This window comes from Clarias gariepinus, chromosome 2, assembly GCF_024256425.1.
Source record: "Clarias gariepinus isolate MV-2021 ecotype Netherlands chromosome 2, CGAR_prim_01v2, whole genome shotgun sequence".
NCBI lineage: Eukaryota > Metazoa > Chordata > Actinopteri > Siluriformes > Clariidae > Clarias > Clarias gariepinus.
This window is the reverse complement of record NC_071101.1, coordinates 26847175-26870502: the sequence shown is the minus strand read 5'-3', so window position 1 is coordinate 26870502 and position 23328 is coordinate 26847175. Positions and strand designations below refer to the sequence as shown.

Below are 23328 nucleotides of genomic sequence, written 5' to 3'. Positions count from 1 at the left end.
TGAAAGATTCTTTCAGCGCCACATGTGGCAATCAGTAAGGATTCTTTTTTAATAGTCTTAAACATATACGCTGTAGTTATCAGACTAATAAACGAAAATCGTTGAATGTGACGTTCACGACTCGCCCATTCCGCAGTAGTCGGGATCGCCCCTGGAGTGACGATTTGAACGTGAAGTGACGTAACCTAAAGAATAGCGTAAAAGTCGAAAGCTGCGGGGGTTTTAAGCAGAGCTGCTCCCCTCACCGTGTGGGACACACAGATACTTACAGAGCATTGTAAATCTGTCCAGGACTTGGCGTATTTCAAGCATGCAGTGAGAGCCTACAGATCTTTGTCACACAATACTGGATATAAATGAGTTATGCCCTTGCCGTAAAGAGGAAAAGGACGACTTCGATCGCTAGAGAGAGAGAGAGAGAGAGTGAAGACGAGCAATTTGTGGAGTTGCTGAAGAGATTACAAGGAGCAGGGTTTCGGTCATCAATTGTGGGGATCGTGTTCTTTTATTTTTTATTAAACCTGGACTGTAGAAAGAGAAGGCACGGAAACAGATACCAGTAGGAGCTATGCTTATAAACGCGGTTTAAGTTACTTGTTCTTTTGTATATCGCAGTTTGGCCGTTGCAGCACCTGAACTTTTTTGTCTGCATGAAGCCCAGGTCCTCTGCGAGCCTGTGTTTCGACGCTGGCAACAAATACACCTTCCTTCCTATATGTGAAGGATTTGATTGAAATCACATTACTCCTCCGTGCACCGCAGTGATGCCGCGCTGAGTCGGTATGGGGTTTCGGCTGTAACAGACAGACACACGGTCAGAGCACGGACATGCAGCTCGTGCGGGCGGTTTGCGCGCTCGCGGCCGCGGCTTCGGCCCTTCTTCTCATTCTCTTCCTTCAGGCGCGCTCTCTGCGAGAAGGTACATTACACCGACACGCGCAACTGATACACAAACTACATATTATAGACTACCTCTACTTTTAGACTACAATATAGAGCATACACGTGATCAGTGCTAAACATATGGTTCCCAAATCATTTGTTTTAAACTACGAAATTGCACATTTTCTCGTTCTTCAGTTTACTGAAATCAGAAGCATGAAGCGCAAGTGATTTCTGATGTGTTGCTGCAATCTTTAACAGTGTTTAGTGAAGATATTGCCAGGGCAAGCATTTCAGTGCAATCTATGAATATTGCTTGTCTCGTATGTTTAATTGACAGCCTGACCGCCTCCATAAAACAATAACCACAATATTCCCCACCGACTGCATAAGCATACATTTGCATTTATTGCCCAGTGGAATAATTAAAATAAAAGACTTGAGATGATAGGGTACAGACACGCAATATTGCTGGAACAAAGTTATCAGACATCCATGGTCTGCCATGTCCACAGCATGGAATACATCACTAAATGCTTTATCATTCAGTCCATTCAGCCCAATGAACCCTTCATGGCAGACACATTGACCCTGAGTCGCCCCTTCCAGTATAATAGCTGATCAATTAATCTCTATTGTTTGGACTACAGACACTAATTTTGTCCACAAAGTAGAAAACACCACAATGTACGCTCAGTTACTTAAGTAACAGGGTAGTTATTAAATACTTGCAGTTATTAAATACATTTAAGGTAATACATAGCTTTGATTTCCATAATATAAACAAACAAACAAACAAATAAAAAACAGTGAGTTCCAGCATATCTGGCATCTGCTGAAGCATTCTCATTTTCAAATTCAAATTCAAATGTTATTTGTCACATACACAATCATACACAGTTTGATATGTAGTGAAATGCTTACACTCAGTGAAATGCTCACACTGGGTGATGCTGGCTGTTGGAACTGGCAGAGACTCACTTGCCAAGCTAACAGTGGAGATCATATTGTTCATAATCCTTATTTAAGTCATGTTGGACTGCTAAATTTGTAAATTTTCCCAATTAATTATTTTGCATAATAGTCAGAATTCATAAAATAAAACCAAGTATTTTGGTCACTTTTGCACATAAAACTGTCTACTGGCAATTATCTATTATCTATAAATTTTAATAAAAAATAATACATTGATCATAGGCCAAATTAATTACATTATATTCAGTACATATGTTGGTATTTCAACATTTTGGTAGAAGGTATAAACCTTACTACATATATGGTCAAACCTTGGCGCTTAGTTTTTAAAGGCACATATTAGTTCAAGAATAATTATTTACACTAATTATTATTTGTATTTGTTTTGGGTGCTCTCTCGAGGGGTCACCACAGCAGACCATCTGATCCAGGCATAACTTGGCACAGGTTTTATGCTGGATGCTCTTAGCGATACAACCCTCACATTTTTTTTCGAACTTCCGACCTGCACTGCATCCAGTTGCTGGGGTTTGGGAATTTAACGGTCTTCTGCAAGGCAGACAAGATACCTACCCCTGAGACACCAATACTCAATATTTATTAGCTATTTGCTAATGCTTTCTGCCTATATTTGTGTGGTCCATAATAAATGCCTTCAATTAACATATTCCAATGCATTAAATAAAGGTACTTTAAAATTAAAATAATGTACCGTCTTAAATATTGTGGCGTGGGCGGGGCGGCGGCTGACGACCAGCATGCTTTGCGGGAATGTCGGTGTGTTCACCATGATGGGGAAAGGTGTTTGGGTTAGTGACTTCGGCCCTGTTGTGTGTGTGTTGAGGTGTGTGACGTGTGAAATGTGCTCCAGTTCAAGCTAGTGCTGAATTGGATGTAGGCTCCTGAGTGAAGGTGCTGCTCATGCCATTACCGGCTGTGTGCTAAATAAAGTACTCCCAGCCATTGCATTGGGTAGCAAATAAGCTCACTCGTCTCTCCAGCATTCTTCTCGGCGTAAAAACGCTACATTGGTGTCAGAAGTGGGATGGAGAGTAACGGGTGCGAGCGCACAACGGAAGACCTACTGAAAATCCAAGCGGGCCGCCGAGTAGCGGAGCGACTTCTCGCGAAGAAGAAGCGCTTCCCCGACGGCGCTAAAGCGAGCACACCACGGCAACCAACGCGGAGCGGTGAAGTGAAAATCCCGGCGCTGGATCTCGGGGCGGAGGCTGGCGCAGCGCAAGCGCCGGAGCAAGCTACAGCTCCGTGCGCCGTTAGCCGGCAAAGCGTCCTGCCGCTGCGCGAGGCCGAGCGCGCTGAGCCCATATTGGCGGTACATCACGGCGGAAGAGCCGAGCGACCGCCCGCAGCTCAGTGGCGCTCCGTTCGTGAACCTAGCCGGGGACAGGGCTACCCGTCGCGGCTAGGCAACGAGCAGCGCTCCGACGTTTCGCGGCGAGGCCGAGGTACGGGACAGCGTACACCAGCAGCCGCTAAACTAGCGCCGGGAGGACACTTGGGAAGCCGCGCTGGGCTTCACATTGACTGTGTGCTGGATGGCGTCTTACTGCGGGCGCTCGTGGACACCGGCTCCACTGTTTCGCTGCTGCGCTCTGGAGTACTGGGGCAAAGCAAGTGTGTTCGCCGACGGCCTGATCCTGCTTTCAGCATCTGCACCGTTGCTGGGGGCTGCGTCAAGGTACGGGCGTGTCACACAGCGCGAGTCCAGGTGGGTGGTCGAACTTTTACACACCAGTTCTTAGTGGGGAATGTCGAGGAGGACTGCGTTTTGGGGTTGGACATTTTGGAGAGATGGGGTGCGGTGCTGAACTTGTCCAGCAGAACTCTGCGTGGTAACTTCGGGGTAGCCAGGTTGCTCGGACCCAAACCACAGCTGGACAGGTTAGCAGCACACACCCGGGGGGCGGAACTTCCGGTAGCAGACCGAGCGGGAAATTTGCGCGCTAACACCGGCGCTTTACCTCGCCGGCCGGGCAGCAAAGCGCGTGGCCGGTACCGCGAGCAAGTGGAGCGCCGTCTCGATGTAGAACCCTCGACGCAGGACGTTCCCCCGTGCAGTCCTCCAGGCTCTCCGGTGGTGATCAGCCGTCCGAGCCAGCGTGCAGCCGTCTTACTGCGTCTCCCAGAGCGTCACCCGCAGTCGCTCCGCCGGTCTCACAGCTGAACTGTGAACCGCTCATCGCCAGGCAGAAGGGCCCCACCCAGCGCTCGCGGGCACCGCTGCAAGACTTTCGGGTGGGGGCACCTATGGGGCGAATGGGCGTGGACACTCACAGCCAGGGGCGAGATTTTTCTGCTGGCGAGCAGGTGTGGGTGTGTTCCTCCGGAAGGAGAAGGAGGGGGCTCTCGGCCGGGCGTGTGTCTCACTGGGTGGGCCCCTGTACGGTAATAGCTCGGCTCTCCGATGTCATCTACCGGGTGCGGTTGGCGGGGCGGGCACGAGTTTTGCTCCACCGGGACCGTCTTGCGCCTTGCCAGCCGCACGCCGGGGAAACATTGAACTCTGTGGAGGCCGGACCGCCTCAGGACTGCGTTCGCGTTCATCCCTCACCTGCCAAGGGACGCCGGCGTTCCCACCGCCAGCGCCGACCGCCTCCACGCCTCCAAAACAAACTTGGTCATGGTGACCAGGGACGGTCACAGCTCGGGTGGGGGCAGTGTGGCGTGGGCGGGGCGGCGGCTGACGACCAGCATGCTTTGCGGGAATGTCGGTGTGTTCACCATGATGGGGAAAGGTGTTTGGGTTAGTGACTTCGGCCCTGTTGTGTGTGTGTTGAGGTGTGTGACGTGTGAAATGTGCTCCAGTTCAAGCTAGTGCTGAATTGGATGTAGGCTCCTGAGTGAAGGTGCTGCTCATGCCATTACCGGCTGTGTGCTAAATAAAGTACTCCCAGCCATTGCATTGGGTAGCAAATAAGCTCACTCGTCTCTCCAGCATTCTTCTCGGCGTAAAAACGCTACAATATGTTACAATGGCAAGACAATCTTTACTAGACCATGCTTAAATCCTAGATATGTACACATTCTCAAATGTAGGAATAGAATAAAAAAATCTTTACTAGCAAAGTTTTAGGCTTAACCTTAAGTGGTATATTTTAAAATTAGGACTCCAGCATTTATTTAATTACATACTGTATATCCACCTGTTTTAACAAGTACCAAGAAATGTATAACGTGGCATTGCACTTCAAACTTACAAATAACAATTAATTCAAATTCAAATTTATTTGTTTTGCATTTTTAACACTAGGTATTGGGTCCCATAAGTTATCAAGAAGGTACAGTAAAAAAGTCCTTGAAACAACATGAGGAGTAAACTTTATGAGTAACATATCCTTACAAAAGTGATGTTTCCACGTTAATAAAATGACCTTACACCACTTCAGCCTGAGCATGTGTTTCTAGTTTGGAATAAAAAAAAATATTCACACAGTACAATAACTACAGACTTTTAAATAACCAATAGGATGTAAAAGTAGTAATACGGAGGAGCTTTAAGTCTTTAAGAATGACTTATTTTTATTACATAAAAATAAGTCACATAGTATCGGGGGCACTGTATACACTATAGTCGTGTATAAGTACAAAAACCAGCAGCTAAAAATCTTGAATATGTATAGTCTGTGCAGACCAGTCAGTGTGCCCATGTGGACCCCTGTACACTCCTAAAAGCATATAAAATGGGCATGTTAGCATCAGAAATAGACCACAGAGCAATGGCCTGTGGCCTAGTCTGATAAATCATGTTTCATTTTACACTGTATCAGTGGCCAGGACATGTGTATCGCTTTCCTGCATATGAGATGGTACCTGGATGCAGTATTGGAAGAAGCCAAGCTGGCTGAGGCAGTAAGGTGCTTTGGGCAATGCCAAAAAAGCACTGGAAAACATTGGGTCATGGCATTTATGTGGATGTTACTTTGATATTACATTGTTGCAGAGCAAGTACATACATTCATGGCAGTGAGATTCCTATGGCAGTGGCCTCTTTTAGCAGTATTATGCGCCTTGCCACATGGCAAAAATTGTCAGATGAATCAAAAAAGATTTGGTGGCACCAGGGGCAAGTGGTTCTAATGTCATTGCTGATCTGTATCATAACAATAAGCCATAACATTCACACCACCACCAGGTGAACTGAATAACAGTATTGACAAGCGTATTGACACCCAAGCGTCACCCATTCCCACGTTTTAACATGAACCAAGAAAAAGACCAAAGACCAGTCTGTTTTAGTCTGATCCCACTAAAAAGCTAATTCACTGTAAAAGTCAAAGCTTGATACAAAATCACACAATCATCTTTAGGAGTTACAGAATATGGTTAGTAAAAAAGAAAAAAAATCTAGTGAGCGGAAGATTTTGGACGAATGACTAGACTGGTTTGAATTGATAGAAAGACAACAGTAACTCAAATAACTTGTTGCAACTGAGGTATGCTAAAAAAGCATGTCTGAATGCACAACATGTCAAACCTTAAAGATGATGCGCACTTGGTTCCACTCCTGTCAACTAGGAACAGGAAACTGGAGGCTACAATTTGCATGGGCTAACCAAAATTGGACAATAGAAGATTGGAAAAATTATTGCCTGATCTGACTTTGTGCTCAACTTTTGGATAGTAGTGTCAGAATTTGGCATAAACAATATGAAAGAATCAATCTATCCTGCCTTGTATTGACAGTTCAGGCTTCTGCTGGTGATGTAATAGTGTGGGGGGATATTTTCTTAGCCACAAAGTTAAAATCTTAAATTGTTTTTTTTTTTAACATAACAATGAGTTCACTGTATGTAAATGGCCTTCGAGTCACCAGATCTTGATCTGATAAAGCAGCCTTGGGATGTAGCGGAACAGGAGATAATTATCATGGATGTGCAGTTGACAAATCTACAGCAACTTCACAATGATATCATGTCAATTTGTAAGGAACGGTTCCATCACCTTGATAAATCTGTGCCAAACTTTAGGCAGTTCTGAAAGTATAAGGGGGTCCAATCCAGTAGTACCCAAGTGTACTTAATGAAGTGGCCACTGAGCAGTGAATGCATATATATAGTTTATCACATCTGATACTTTTAATTAGCTCAGAAAGACACCTGGCATACACTAGCCAAAAAAGTCAAACACTCCAATATTTAATTAGATCACCTAATGCATTGATTACAGTTGCGGGATTGTTTTGCTAAGCTTATGCAATGTCACAACAATTATTTTTGTCCAGTCACATTAGTGTTTACTCAAGATCATATATAGATGATGGGAGTGTCAGCCAGCCTTGTACAGTCTTCTCCAGCACATTCCAAAGATTATCAGTGGGGTTAAAGTCTGGGTGCTGTGGTGTCCAGTCCATGTGTTTCATGCCCCCTGAACCACTATGTCATAATTTGCACAATGAATCCTGTCATTGTCATCTTCAAATATGCCTGTGCCATCAGGGAAAAAAACACCATTGATGGACCCGGTCATTCAGCATATTTAGGTCATTAGCTGACCTAATTTTTTGGGGCATATAATGTTGTTGAAACTTGACCTGACCAACAGAAGCAACCCCAGATCAGAACACTACCCCCATAGGCTTGTACGGTAGGCACTAGGCATGATGGAAGCATCACTTTATCCACGTCTCTTCTTACCCTGATGCACCCATCTGTCAGGAGATAAATCTGGACCCATCAGACCACCTGACCTTTTTGCAATTTTCCACACTCAATTCTTCCTGTAAAATACTGATGATATCGCATCTGCCTTTTTTTCCAATTAGCCTTATTGATAAGTGGTTTTCTTAAGGCTACAGCTGTTTAGTCCTGAACCCTTGACTTCACTGCAGTAATTATCCAGTGGAAGGCTCTTATCTATTTGCTTAGTTAAATATAGGCAATGATTTCTTCGGCCAGACAGTGTATTTTATTATTAATTGTAACAGTTTTAAAAATAGATTTTTTTTTTAAATAACAGAAGAAATGTTATATGATATCCTTTTTTTTACCATGCAAAAGGACTGATTGAACAGAGTAGAAGACCTGGCAGAAACACAGAGGCTTGGCCCAAATCGTTTGGTGCTATTGCCAGCGAGTGGCTAATGAACGTCGCATGCTCCAGTGAGCAGCTGGCATCTTCATTTCCATCACCAACTAGTCTTAACCATCCTCATAGAATAGGGAGAAGTTGCAGAGAGGATGAAGGATTTGAAATAGTCATTTGCATTGCTTAGATTTTTTTTTACTTATTTTAAGGATCTGGCAGATGAACTTAGAAAATTGTAGATGCATTCCCTTAAGCAGAAAGCCCCGGAGACTTAGTTAGTTTGAATAGATAAGGATTTATTATCACAAACATTACTGATTTTTGGGCAGGTTAAGTGATTGGATGTTAATTCATCCAGATTATGAATCGTAACAATGGTTCAGTAGATTGTACTACAAGTCAATAAATGTGAAAAAGCCCCAGAGAAAAATTCAACAAAACTCATTTTTTACATATAAAAATTTAATCCAATGTGTAGTATGACTACATGGTTTGTAATTGCACTGGAACTCTGATTACATAGTGGTGCATTCTTCAGTGTCCATTCTTCGTCCCTGGATAGTAGATTCACTTTTCACTCCATCACTTTTGTGACAGAGTGTAAAGAATGGCTTTTGAATTTAAGATCAGGAATTTAAGGAGCGGCAGCACACTTTCTCACTCTGAGATGCATGGCTGGCAATTCCTTCATCCCTAAAACGTGGCTCTGAGGTACGCTTTGAAGTATTCAAGAGGCTTAGGAAAAAGAACTCTGTGAGGTCTCTGACACAACATACATTTTACTGTCACCAAGTCCATTTACACAGACAGAGAATACTTATCATCTATCTTGCATTAGCCTACTTAGCATGCCTACAGTAAGTGTCACTGTTTGAACATTTCTTATGCAAGACTAGAGATTGACTGAGAAAAAGAAAATTTCTTGCAAAGCGTAATGTTTTTTATTTGTGTAAGTTATTCTACGCTAGTGGGAAGAAGGCTAGATTAAACAGAGAAGTGGGCCCCAGAGAAAGAAAGCGAGGAGGCTGTTGTGTTTGTCCCCCCATGCAGGCCAGGCTTGAGCCGAATGAATGTGCAAGGTATTAAAGGAGGAGTGCTTGAAGTCTGAATTGATTCAACACAGGACCATGCTTCACCGGCAGCATGTTGATGAAGCTCCATGAATGGCACCATGGACTTCAGCAGCCTTTCATTAGGGCCTATTTTGGTCTGAGATTACAGAGGGATGCCATTGATTTTCGTCAAGGGTTTTAAATTTTTACCCATGATACTGTTTTTACTTATATTACTTATATGGTTTAATTGTATAGTTTGAAGGAGGAATGCATGAAGGATGGAGTATTAACCAAATCAGTAGCAAAATAATTATGTACAGGAACACAGGTAAATTTAAAACATTAATCCAGTCATTTGTAGACATTACAAACTTGCAAGCAATTTTTTTCCTGCTACATATTTTATCACTTAGACAGTGGCTGATAAGTTCTTCTCTTTCCTAGTATTTTTGGTTGTTACAACAGACAACTCAGCATTGTTTGCCATAGGTAAAATAGCACAGGAAGATCGCTTTCTGCTTTCTTTTTCAATTTCACAAAGCATGTATTGATGCTGTTAAAGTTTTAAAAGGGCCAAAGAGTTTCTCTCTACATTTTTCTTTTCAAAAGAGTGTCTTAGGTTTGAGAAACGGGTAAAATGTCATTAATGCCTATTAATAGTTAAGATGTTACCTTTTACCTGATTTCCGAGTAACCACTTCTTGACTGGGCATTGTCACTGTGCATATTTAAAATTTCTAAACCACAAGTAGTCAGCCCCTTCTTAGGATAATGAAGATTCCAAACAATAAAAAAGTAACTGTAGGCAGAAAATTAAAGGAATTTCAAATCACATGCGTTGCTATTGTATTCGCAGTAGGGAAATTTTACACTTCTATTCACTAAATTAGCTCATTTTAAATTTGTTGCCTGCTACAGGTCTCAAAAAAGTTGGGACGGAGGCAAAAAGGAAATGCAAATGAAAATGCAAATTTTTTTTATAAGATTTAGCCACGTTAATTGACATTAGGTCTGTAACATAAATAGCTACAGGTATAAAAGAGATGACTTAGAGAGGCAGAGTCTCTCGGGAGTAATGATGGGCAGAGGCTCTTTAATCTGTAAGAGTGCGTAAAAAGATTGTGGAATACTTCAAAAACAATGTTTCTCAACATCTAATTGCAAAGGCTTTGCAAATCTCATCATCTACCGTGTATAACATCCTTAAAAGATTCAGAGAAACTGAAGAAATCTTGTGCGTAAGGGACAAGGCTGAAGCCCTTTGTTGGATGCCTGTGGTCTTTGGGCCCTTAGGTGACACTTCTCACTCATCAACACGACTGTGTCATTGACATTATTAAATGGGCCCAGTAATACTTCTAGAAACCACTGTCGATAAACACAATCCGCCATGCCATCTGCAGATGACAACTAAAGCTTTATCATACAAAAAGGAGGCCATATGTGAACATGGTCCAGAAGCGTTGTTGTGTCATTGTCTCATTTTAAATGTTTCGAAGTGGAATAGTATTCTATCCAAATCTAACATTCTTGTTCGAAATCACGGACACCGTGTCATCCAGAGTAAAGAGGAGGGAGACCTTCCACTGTGTTATCAGCATTCAGTTCAAAATCCAGCATCTCTGATGGAATGAGGGTGCATGAGTGCCTATGGTATGGGCAGCTTGCATGTTTTGGACGGCACTATGAATTCTGAAAGGTATTTAAGGATTTTACAGCAACAAATGGTGGGAAGACCTTGTGTATTTCAGCAGGACAATGCAAAACCACATACAGTACTGCAGCCATTACAACAGCATGGCTTCCTAGTAGAAGAGTGCAGGTGTTAAATTAGCCTGCCTGCAGTCCAGATCTTTTACCTATAGAGAACATTTGGCGCAGCATCAAACAAAAAATACATCAAAGACAAACGCAAACTCTTCAGTAGATGGAAACCTATTTAAGGTAAGATTAAGCCAAAATTCCAACACCAAAATTCCAGAAGCTCATAGCCTCTTCAAACGCTCATATGTCTTCAAACTGTTTTGAAAAGAAGAGGAGATGCTACACCATAGTAAACATGCCCTCATCACAACTTTTTCAAGACCTGTAGCAGGCATCAAATTTGAAATGAGCTCATTTTGTGGATAAAAATAAATAAAAGAATTCCCAGTTTAAACGTTTGTTATATTCTCTATGTTCTATTGTGAATAAAATATTGGCTTATGTGATTTGAAAGTCTTTTAGTTTCCCTTTTTTTTTCAAAAAGTCCCAACCTTTCTGGAATTCAGGTAGTATTATTATTTATTTATTTTTATTTATTTATGATTTTTTTTGTGAAGATTCACAGTCATCCAGAGGAGGTTATCTGGAAGTTGAGTCATGTTAACTTGACTTCTTCTTAGTCAAGTTAGTTTAGTAGAAACGTTTCACTGCTTATCCAAGTAGCTTCTTCAGTTTATGGCTACCTGTTGACATAACTCAACTTCCATATTATTATTATTATTATTATTATTATTATACAGTATTAAACTGTATACATTACACTGATTTTTTCATTGTAATCCAGCACATACTGAAGTACTGTAGTTTGATGCTAAAATGTCAAGGTCACTGAAATTTTTTAACAGATCAGTCCAATAACTTCAAGAACTTTTGGGAGGAAGAGTGGAAAAAATGTGGGCAGTGGGAGGGGCAGGTGGTGAGTGAAAAGAGAATCAAATCACTTTTGAAAATGTTCCAGTAATCACTGGAGCGCTCAAGCAACTCAGCTGGGTGAAATAGATTGGTGTGAAAGTACTTTCAGATTTTATGATGAGCAGCTTGCAAAAAGGGTTGTCTGGAGAACCTGTTTCAGTTTTTTATGGCATCTTTGACAATCTCTGCAATATTTCTTCTGCTCTTTCTGCTTTAAATGTAGCTTGAAATATGTGGCGTAATAGGGATGCTTTGCATTCTGATGAGTCAGTGAGGCAGGGAAGGAGGAAGTGCAGGGGATGTAGAGAGATATTTACCTGTGGGGGACGAAGATCTCCATGTCTTTTAGTAATTAAACAGTTAAAAAAAAAATTATGATCCCCCCCCCCTTGTGCATGTGGTTTTTATTTTTATTTTTAGTTGAACATGATAAGGAAAAAAATATTATTTTTAGCCACAAACCTGATCATTGTACAGATATCAGCATGCTTACAGCAAGAATTTTTTCTAAAAAAGAAATCTCTACTAAATCAGAACAATATTGGAATCTGGATCTACCGACTTCCAAGCTAATAACATATTAAGCTTTGTTTGAAGTAAGCTGTTTCTTTTTGTCTGATTTGTTTGTGTGTATTTGTATGGCAAAATGCATGAACACAGATCTAAACACAATTGATACCGCAAGCTTTTACTTAAATCTTAAATTGTCATTCTGGGTAAAATTATACAATTTTTGTCATGCCTTTTGTGTCCTTAATTCAGGTCAGCTGGCAGCAGGCACATGTGAAATAGTCACACTAGACCGAGACAGCAGTCAGCCAAGGAGGACCATCGCACGGCAGACAGCCAGGTGTGCCTGCAGGAAAGGCCAGATTGCCGGCACAACCAGAGCCAGCCCAGCGTGTGTAGACGGTAAGAGCCAGGCGGCATTCATCCAAGCACTGGTGCCACTGTATCCGAACCCACTGGAGCACACCAGAGTAGCGTCTGATCCAAGAGATTATACTGTCTGCTCACCAAACGGCTGTGTGAAAAATTACTCATAGGATTATGACTATTGCTATGAGTTTTATCACTGTCTTTTCCTGAATTGTGGCCACCTGTGTAGGATTTTACGTTAAGGTGCTGGATAGTTGTGAAACCAGGATCAGGTGGGGATGGGATTTAGATTGTGATCTGAAAGACTTGTGCTTGGCGTATGTCCTTTAGAAACCAAATTTGGAAGGATGTTTTTAAATCAATTTTATGTTTCAAGAGCTTACTTATTATTCTCACACAGATCACATTTCATGGAGATAACCTCATAGTAAACATTATCTTTTTTTTTTTTTTCAAATTCTTTTTAGGTGCAATTTCATTTATCTGGCTTCTTGATAAAGCTATTGATTTCTGTGCAGGGTGAGAGGGGATGAATAGACACTATTGTCAGTCAACCACAGAAGCCAGCAGCCTGATTGCTGGCCTTGTGATCTCCACACTGGATTAAATGATAGCTCTTCAAGAGTGACTGAACAAAGTATACTGTTTATCTGTGTATCCTTTGACTCTTGCTCATCCTTGTGAAAAGTCAGTTAATCAGAGGCACTTTGAAGTCAAAGAAAGAGAAGATACCTCTGTCTGCCATTGTGCCAGGCTTTTTCTGACAAGTTCAGTCAAGCGATTGCTGGCAGCATGTAAACATACAGTACCTTACTGTTGGAAAGTGAGCTATTTTTCACTCACAACCAAAGGGGGGTACGATAGGAAAAAGCTCTACCAAAGGCCCTCAGTATCCACCAGAGCATGGTTAAAAATATGATGATTATACTGTCAACAATCACAAATGCTGCCAAAGGCCAACTATTATTATTATCTTTGTTTCAGTAGTATACTGGAATATCAATAATATTCTTCATGTTAAGGTAGGGCTGCAACAACTAATCGATAAAATCGATAATTATCGATAATGAAATTCGTTGTCAACGAATGCCGTTATCGATTAGTTGGGCTGCGCACGTTACTGAGAAGCGCGACCCCAAGATGCACAAATACACACAGCCGCTCGCGCAATGGAGGTTACAGAAGCGCCGGCAGGAAAAAGCGCGCGCCTCGAGTCCTCCAAGGTTTGATAGCAATTCACATTAAACGCCTCTAAGAAGACGGTAACCTGCACGCTATGCAAGACCGAGCTTACATGGCATGTCATGGACGAACACTTAAAGAGAAAACGTGTTGGTGTTACGGATAGCGAAACGTCTGCAGGGTCGGTAAAAACTGTATCTCTTTATCGTGTAAAAGTTGTATAGTTTAAGTGCTTTAGTTTAAACTGTTTGCTAACTTCAGGACAGTCGCGCTAGATCTGTTCACGTGCTACTCGCTAGCATCACATTGCGCAATCACCTCATGAGCAAAAGTGGTTAGTTAAATGCCGCTATTTTAGATTAGCTTAAATCACACGGTGTGAATAACAGTAGAATATTACATTTAGTGATTGTTGTGGTTTTCAGCGAATGCAAATAACAGTATATTTGTGACTATTAGCTTTTTGCATTTCTACAGTTTTTTTATAGTCCACTACAAAGTTAACTTGTAATTTACTGTGGTTTTACTTATGCATACATAATTTTATTATACAAAATTACATTATTTTAGCTGTTTATATCTTATCAACTGAATATATCAGTGTATTTTTTAACTATATATATATATATATATACTGTATATATTATATACTATATTTTATTTAAGGTTTAAAATGTCCAAATTAAACATTATTAACTCTATATGTGGCTTTTGCATTTTTTAAAGTTTATTTTTATACATAAATAATACCCTGATTTATGTTTTTTTTAGTAGTTATAAGCGAAATATCAAATGAAAGAAGCGGTTAGGCTTTATCCGATTAATCGATTAATCGAAAATATAATCGCCCAACTAATCGATTATCAAAATAATCGTTAGTTGCAGCCCTATGTTAAGGTACTTTAAAATATCACAGTGATTTGATTTAGCTTAGGGTCATAATGTGCATGAAAGGAAGGTTTTTCTTTTCTTTTCTTGAAGATGAAAATAAAATGTACTGTTGCAGGTTAACTAATGAGAAGCCAGAGATATAAAGGACACTATTGGTCATATTAGTGCATAGAGCTCATTCAAGAATAAGGAGCAACTTCTTTCATATTATTGAATTTTCTGTTTTATACAATTTGAGAGCAAACTTCATGATTCTAAAAGTCTGGGACATGATGTCTCCTGTTAAAATAACATAGTGACTTTCCTGGATTCCATTTATAGGAAGCATCTTGCTTGCTATCTCAGCTATTACTCCTTCTACATCAAAAAGCTTACTTAGTTGGTCTAAACAAATTGGTTTAATTTACAATGAGAATACATTCTGTGCAACTAACCCATCTTTGCCAAGATAAAGTGTTTGCAGGTGTTAAGGACTACTGCAGATACAGTTTTAGAATATTAATATGCCCCACTTCTCTCAGTGTTTACTGACGGTAATACACTGTGCAAATGATCTAAATAGATTTCACAGCATTGCAAGACATGTCGTACATTTACAGAATCTTGAAGGTCCCATATATTCCCAGCACTGCCTTTTCATTAACTGCAGATAAAAATGGTTACTTTGGGAACAACAACCGAGCTTCACTCGGACATCTGACATTCGTTTCATACACCCACCTTATCAAAACACCAGCAACATATCTACATATTAAATGCAAAATTTAATAAGGCTGTAGCTCTCCTGTTCGGTGTGCTTTAATTGGTACACTTGTGATGTTTTAGTTGTTTGAGGCCACAACCTTTCAACAGTGTTGCAGGTTAATTAAAAAGGCAGTAAGATACAGCACACTCTGGTGCTGGTAGACATGTTCAACAGAGTTTTATAATTTTCATTTTGCTGAAGTAAAGCCTCAGGTTATTTTTACTTTTAATAGAAAGACGGGTTGAGTCACTTTCATTAGTCCTTCGAGATCTATTAGTGATAAATTACAGTCAAAGATTTGAACAAACATCACAACGCTAATACATGTACATTTAACTGAAGCAGTAGTCACAGACCACATGGGAAAGTCTACTAGGTTCTTTTAATTCCACACCTGCATGTTCCTCTATTTCCAAAACCATGCACAGTAATGACATGGAGTTTGTTTCATCTCTGTGGCTATTACAGCCTCCAGTCTTCTGGGAAAGCTTTCTGCTAGATTGTGGAATGAGGCTGTTGGACCTTTGCTCATTCATCCACACCTTTAGTAAGGTCAGGCACTAATGTTGAGTGAGGAGGCCTGGGTTGCAGTCGGTGCTCCAGTTCATTCTAATTTTTTATTTTATTTTTATTAATTATTTTTTTTACAGCAGTTGAGGTCATTGATTTATGCGGCCACTTAAATTCTTTCCACACCAGCTTTGGCAAACATTGTCATAATAGATCTTGTGCACAGGGCATTTTCCTGATAAAACAGCCTTAGGTTACTTAATGCTAAATGAAGGGAAATCTTAATTTTGCAATACGACATTCTAGACACAACCATTTTATGTAGTTTAAGGAAGGGCTATATACTTTAGGGATCTAACAATTACACCCATAATTAGGCCTTAGATTGGTTTTTGAACAGAGACTGTTGCCACTGGTTATTTGTCAAAGCCAAGGTTTAATGCAATATTACAGATGTAATAACCCAACAGCATTGGCATGGCATAGTAGCAAGGTCTTTATCAGTAACTCGCGTTTGAAGGTGTAGGGTCTCAGAAGCTTTCTTTAAGGTTTACAGTTACACTCTAAGGGGATTAAGTAGCACGACTTAAAAGAAAATGAGTAGCACATTTTGCTGTCTCCCTTTCCATTGCCAGTACAATTAATTAAGTAGCAGTCTAAAATCCAACTACCGGAACAACAGACCCATATTGACCCACTTTCTGAATAAATGAAACCATTATGGAGAAGCACATATTATGTTTTTGTTTTTTTAGAGTAGATATACTGTGATGATGGAAAACAGTGTATACTGTAAACTCCTCCAGTTAATTAGATCCTTGATTAAAACATGTTTGCCCCATGGGAAGAAGCCAAGAACAACAGACAGCTTTTTCTCTCACTCTCTCTCTCTTCCCCTCATTCCGTGTGTACGTGTGTGTGGTTTTACTTAAACTGCTTAGTTGTTTATTGCTAAACATGAAAGTCACTATAGCTGTCTTCTCGTAATGTCTTTTATATGTTTATCAATGACATCCATGATTAGTTCATAAAATGTACAATATTGACATCACTTATGACAATTATTGACTGTATCTAAGATATGCTTATTTAGATAGGTCATGTTAGATTCTGCGTTCGCTCACAGTGTTTCCTTGTCAGTCTCCATATTGTTCTTGGAGATTCTTTGATATTTCCATCATTGATTCCACAAGGAGTGGGTTGTTAATGATTGCACTAAAAATGTATTGCATCTTGCTATACTTTGGTTGCTTATAAGAGGATTGACACACAGTTTCCATTCAGCCCCTCAGAGAATCTGTTGATGGCTCATTAGTGCAGCAGTCTGAGAATGGCACTCAGTCCTTTGCACACTGAGAGGTAATATGATGCTCTTTGGCACTTGTTTGTTTGTGTTTGTTGATTGTTGTCACTCCATTAAGCAGTATTGGAGCAGTGTCAGACAGTGTGGCATTTGCATACTTATTGCATACAATCAGGTTCTGAAATTATTGCAGATACAATTATTGACATTATCTATTGGATTGCACGAAAAGTAATCTTTCTTACTTCAGCACCCAACTAATGGACTGTAATAACAGGATACTGTAGAAGTTCACAGATCACAAATGATAAAAGCTTTCTATGTTAGATGCTTGATGGATCTTGGGGTTTTAGTTTTTATACTAATTCCTCTGTAATATTTTATCTTGGTTTCATTTTGTATTCTGACCTGCATGTACTGTACTAGCCCAGCAGTAGAATGGGTTTTTGATGACGACTACAAAGGAAATAGTAATAAAGTCAGTGTGAAATTGCTTAAGGGTGTGAGCTCGTTAAATAATGTAAATGTATACTTAGCTTTATATTATCACAATTACAAGGGGTTATAAAGGCATGTTTGGTTGTTTTTTACTTAAGGGTATTTTTTAAGTGCCAAGTTGGTCTGATCAAACTCATATTTCAATTTTAGATATTCAATATAGCTATATATTGAATAATTTCAATATAGCTGTAGCGACTTTCATATTTTCATATAAGAATATTTTGTAATAAGCAACTAAGCATCCAATCGAGTCCCAACACACATGCGCGCACACACACACACACACACACACACACACACACACACACACACACACACACACACACACACATTTTACAATGTTTTTTAAATATCAGCTTACTTACATTTCTCTGTAGTAATTTTTTTATTTTATTTGCATTATATTTACATTCAAAAGTCTGTTTAACTGTATTGTTCAATTTAAATAAAAAGCAGTGGGATACTTATCCTTAGGACAAGAAACATTTATTTTATATATTGTCCCCCCCCCCCATATTTGTCACATGATTTTTTTTCAAATCTTCAAACAAAATGTGATATGAAATAATCAAATGCAATGAAAAGAAAACATATTAACAATAACAACAACAAAACATTTAAAATGATCAATTTCATTTATTAAATAAAACATTTTTATCTCCTTTGTCACTCAAACAATGAGCAATATTTAATTGATAACTAATTTCAATTAGATCAGACACACACAGGCGTGGTTACAGCCAGCTCTGTTGAATCTTAATATATAAAACAAAACCCAAAAGTCAAAAATAAATAAAAGAAATTTAATGAAATACATCTGTCTGGAAAAGGTTAAAAAGGCATTTTTAAGGCATTGGTGCTTCACTGAACCACAGCAAGATCTATTATCTCCAAGTGAAGAAAACTTATAACAGTGGTAAATCTCTACAGAAGTGGTCGGCCTATTAAAATTCCTTGAGCAGCAGATCATCCAGGAGGTCACAAAAGAAGCTAGATGAACGTCTAAGGATTTGTACGCTTTGCTCACCTCAGATAAGGTCAGCATTCATGATTTCACCATCAGAAAAGGACTGGGCAAAATAATATATATGGAAGAGTTGGAAGGAAAAAGTTTCAAATTCAATTCAATTCAATTTTATTTGTATAGCACTGGTATTACAGTTACAATGGTAATTGTCGCAAATCCGCTTTACACAATCAAAGGAATATTATGTAAATGTGTATAAAATAAAATGGTCAGATTATTCTGTAAAAACATTATAATCAACAGGAATGTAAAAGCCCGTGCCACCTTGCCCAAAACACCTTGTTCCCTTCTAGCCATTTGGGCTAAATTTCTGTTAACAGTTTCTTGAAAGAAAGCTTTCCCATTACATCTGGCATAAAGCTACGTAATACAGCATTTCACAGTAAGAACATCATACAAACAGTATGCAACATATACAAACATTGTACATTTATTACATTTATAGATAAATAGTGATAAATATGATGTACATATTTTCAAACTAATTTATTTTTCAAACTGTTTATGTTTCTGTTGAAATATCCTATTATTATTATGTAGACTATTTATTATGTGGGTTAATTTATTAATTTACAGGTTTTGGAATTGTTATTTAGTATCAGTTTTAATTATTAACTCATTTATTTAAATAATTTCTAGCACTTCCCCTCTCTCTGTATACACACACACACACACACACACACACTTTCTTCATCCTTTCCTTTCTAGGGGACAGTATGTCAGGGTATGCAAATTAACATACATGGGTGTCCCAGATATTATAAATAGACATTTGTGGTTGATTACACATTTTAAAAAATCTTACCTCAGGGAAAAAAAGCTTATCTGTTGAACCAAAGTGTTGCATATCTTGAAAAGGACTCATCAGAAGAAAGTGTGGCTTAATTTTTTTCTTTGATAAGCATATATTTCAGTTATACGTACATTAAATGCATTGCATTAAATGATAAATCATCATAACATTCCTTCGGGGTCCGGAAAGAGACCATTACAATAAGGAAACCAGTCAAAATAACACTGTACTGACTGTAAGTGCACATTAACCATGCCATTACAGTATAACAGCCACTGTTTTTCCACTGTTTTTACATTTCCATTTGTCACTTGTCTGAATAAGCAGTTCTTTGTGACGCATACTGTTTTCCTGTTTTCAGTTCATATTGTGAGGAGCAGACAGTGGTGCGAGATGATGCCTTGCTTGGATGATGAAGGATGCGACTTGTTAATAAACAGATCAGGATGGAGATGTGCACAGCCTGGAGGCAAAGTGAAAACTACCACCGTAAGTCTATTTCTAATGTTGTTTGTCTCTTTTAATATTATTAAAAATATATATGATTATAAAATTTTGGTCATTCTCTAGGTATCTTGACACAAGCTGTAGTTGAGGCTTCTAAGAAAAGGTGATGGATGCAGATGCTCCACTCCATCCTTCATGCCAACAGCTACCTTTCATATCTTTTAATCTGTTTATCCACCCATCAATAAGGGGAAGAAAAGACCTTGTGTAGCTGAACAGATTGATCCCACAATGGAATGGATAATGTGTACTTCTGGACTGAACAAGATTGTGGATTAATTTTGCAGCTGGCAGAAAAAAAATTCCCAGTGATATTAATTTTCTACAGACCAAAGAAAAAAACTGAATCAACAACCAGTTTCTGTTTGGAAGGATTTTGGTAATGTGAGTTACTAGTGACAAATATAAATGCACAAGTTGACAAACAGAACAACACACAAATATACACTGGACACACGTATGCTGTATGGCACAGAGAAAAATAAGCATTTTAAAGCATTGAATTCTCTGTGCTTTTTTCTTGGAATTATCAGTTGGTCCTTATGCTGCATAATAAACATAAATCAGGTATTTTTGGAAAGCATCAACAACCATGCTGATGACATATGAAAAGGAACTTCAGCAGAAGACTAATACATTTTTTTCCAAAGGCACAGAATGTATTTAATATTTCCTATGTTGAAATTTTCAAGAGTTGCTTATTTAATAATAATTACGTGGTCACGTGCACCATAAAAATGGATTCATAATGAGCTATGTTCTTGCCGAGATGAATTTATTTCCTCAGTGGTCAACTTTCTCTAAAAGCATATTATTGACAGCCTATAATTTCAGCACTGTATGAAGTAAAGATAACTCTCACAACAGATCCCCTGTGTCATGAGATTGTTTGTTTCAGCCCAAAGCATATGATAGCTATCATTCACTTTGGTAATTGCTCCAAAAAGCTTCATGTTCATGGGTTTTGTGTCAGGTTCTGCCTTCGCCCTTGTCCTCCACATTCTCTCAGTTCAGAGACTGTGGAGATATGCTGCTGTCATCCAGGCTTCAAGCTTCATTTAACTTCACTAACAGTCTGCATACATTACACAGCTCTTCTTATAACTGACACACTGCTGCTGTGGCTGTGCTGAAGTGTTCCCTGACTACTGGAAGTGATCATATGTCAAGTGATGATGGCTTATATGCTCTAAAGGCATCACTGAATACATTTCCATGCATGCTGAAGTATTAAATAAAAACTAGCAACTGTTTTTCAAACATCTTAAGTAATTACTGTGAATTACTAATGTAATTGTAGTAGTAATAATTTCTTTAGGCTCTTCAACTAAAAACAACTAATATTATTTCCTTCGAATTTTATCTGGTCCGCTTATACTAGTTTTGATGACATTTTACATTATTATTAACCTTTTTATAAACTTTTTTGAATTAAGAGGCCTGGAGAGAAGCATGCACTCTTGCCAAAGACAAAAGATCTCATACATTTATGATCCTAACCTGACATGACATATTGAGCCCTCAAAGATTTCAGTACTCATGCCAAAACCTTTACTCATTCATCCACAAAGTAAATGGAAAAAAGATAAAAATACAGACTTAGCCAGTTCCTTTTAAAACCTCATTTGCATTCTGTCAGCTTCTATTAAGGATGAAGATTTGGACAATGAGAAAGAATATGCATGGAGGAGAAATCCAGCTGAAGTCTATTATGGTAATCTTGTCACTTTTTTTACCAAGCGGGCAGATGATTTCTCCTCAATTTGAACTTCCTCCTGAGACATGCTGCAATAAACGCACGCCAATAATCACCTAGCGGGAAAACTTGCTGTAAATTTATTATATGATTACTTGTCACCAATGTCAGCCATAAATTAGAAGCATTTAAAGCTGAGCTGCAAATAAAATGAGTAGAATATGTTTTGAAAAGCTAAGGGAGTGGCTACTATCTATCTATCTATCTATCTATCTATCTATCTATCTATCTATCTATCTATCTATCTATCTATCTATCTATCTATCTATCTATCTATCTATCTATCTATCTATCTATCTATCTATCTATCTATCTATCTATCTATCTATCTATCTATCTATCTATCTATCTATCTATCTATCTATCTATCTATCTATCTATCTATCTATCTATCTATCTATCTATCTATCTATCTATCTATCTATCTATCTATCTATCTATCTATCTATCTATCTATCTATCTATCTATCTATCTATCTATCTATCTATCTATCTATCTATCTATCTATCTATCTATCTATCTATCTATCTATCTATCTATCTATCTATCTATCTATCTATCTATCTATCTATCTATCTATCTATCTATCTATCTATCTATCTATCTATCTATCTATCTATCTATCTATCTATCTATCTATCTATCTATCTATCTATCTATCTATCTATCTATCTATCTATCTATCTATCTATCTATCTATCTATCTATCTATCTATCTATCTATCTATCTATCTATCTATCTATCTATCTATCTATCTATCTATCTATCTATCTATCTATCTATCTATCTATCTATCTATCTATCTATCTATCTATCTATCTATCTATCTATCTATCTATCTATCTATCTATCTATCTATCTATCTATCTATCTATCTATCTATCTATCTATCTATCTATCTATCTATCTATCTATCTATCTATCTATGCCTGTCTAGATAGATAGATAGATAGATAGATAGATACTTGCAAACAAGCTTTGGTGTATCCTACACCTATTACTGGACCTTGAGATTGGACCTTTAGATGCTTTTACAACTTGACAGGAGTGCACCAGTGCCTAATTGACTTCTTTAATTAGGAAAGGCACACATTTATATAAGGCCTCACAGTAGAGTGTGCATGTCAGAGTGAAAAAAAATCCATGAGGTTGAGAGAATTATTTGTAGACCCATGAGACAGGATTGAGTCAAGACAGAGATCTGGGGAAGGAAAAAAAAACTTTCTGGAGCATTGAAAGCACCCAAAAGAATGACAGCCTCCATCCACTTCAAATGGAAGTGACCAAATTTGGAGAAACCAGCAGTCTTTCCGGATGAGGCCGTCCAACCAAGTAAGTAATTGGGGATAATGAGCCTTGGTCAGAGAGGTAACCAAGGACCTAAGAATCACTAATAAATGAGATCCTAAGCTCCTTTGTGGAAAATGAAGCGAGAGTAGGACAGCTATCATTGTAACACTCCACCAATCAGGTCTATAAAGTTGAGTGGCCAGACAGAAGCTCAATCCTCTCTGACTTAGTCAGTGTAGAGGGAAAAATGATGCATATAAAATAAAGGTCCATCCTAAGTGAAAACCTTCTCCAGAACACTCAGAATCT

At 38.8% G+C, this 23328-nt stretch overlaps 1 protein-coding gene across 1 annotated transcript; it reads left to right on the top strand.

Annotated features, from left to right (window-relative positions):
• The first annotated feature begins 828 nt into the window (after positions 1 to 828).
• Positions 829 to 20775, top strand: tafa5b (TAFA chemokine like family member 5b). The gene is made up of 4 exons (XM_053486982.1): positions 829 to 919; positions 12396 to 12545; positions 19826 to 19953; positions 20035 to 20775. The coding sequence occupies exons 1-4, from the start codon at positions 829 to 831 to the stop codon at positions 20041 to 20043; spliced, it is 378 nt and encodes a 125-aa protein (XP_053342957.1). The 3' UTR covers positions 20044 to 20775.
• Positions 20776 to 23328: the final 2553 nt, after the last annotated feature.

What these genes read in the sequence shown, in the direction of transcription:
- tafa5b (XM_053486982.1), top strand. Translation starts at nt 829, where the DNA reads ATGCAGCTCGTGCGGGCGGTTTGCGCGCTCGCGGCCGCGGCTTCGGCC. An exon ending in GGCGCGCTCTCTGCGAGAAG is followed by an intron (nt 920 to 12,395) that starts GTACATTACACC and finishes TCCTTAATTCAG; the next exon opens with GTCAGCTGGCAGCAGGCACA. An exon ending in CAGCCCAGCGTGTGTAGACG is followed by an intron (nt 12,546 to 19,825) that starts GTAAGAGCCAGG and finishes TCCTGTTTTCAG; the next exon opens with TTCATATTGTGAGGAGCAGA.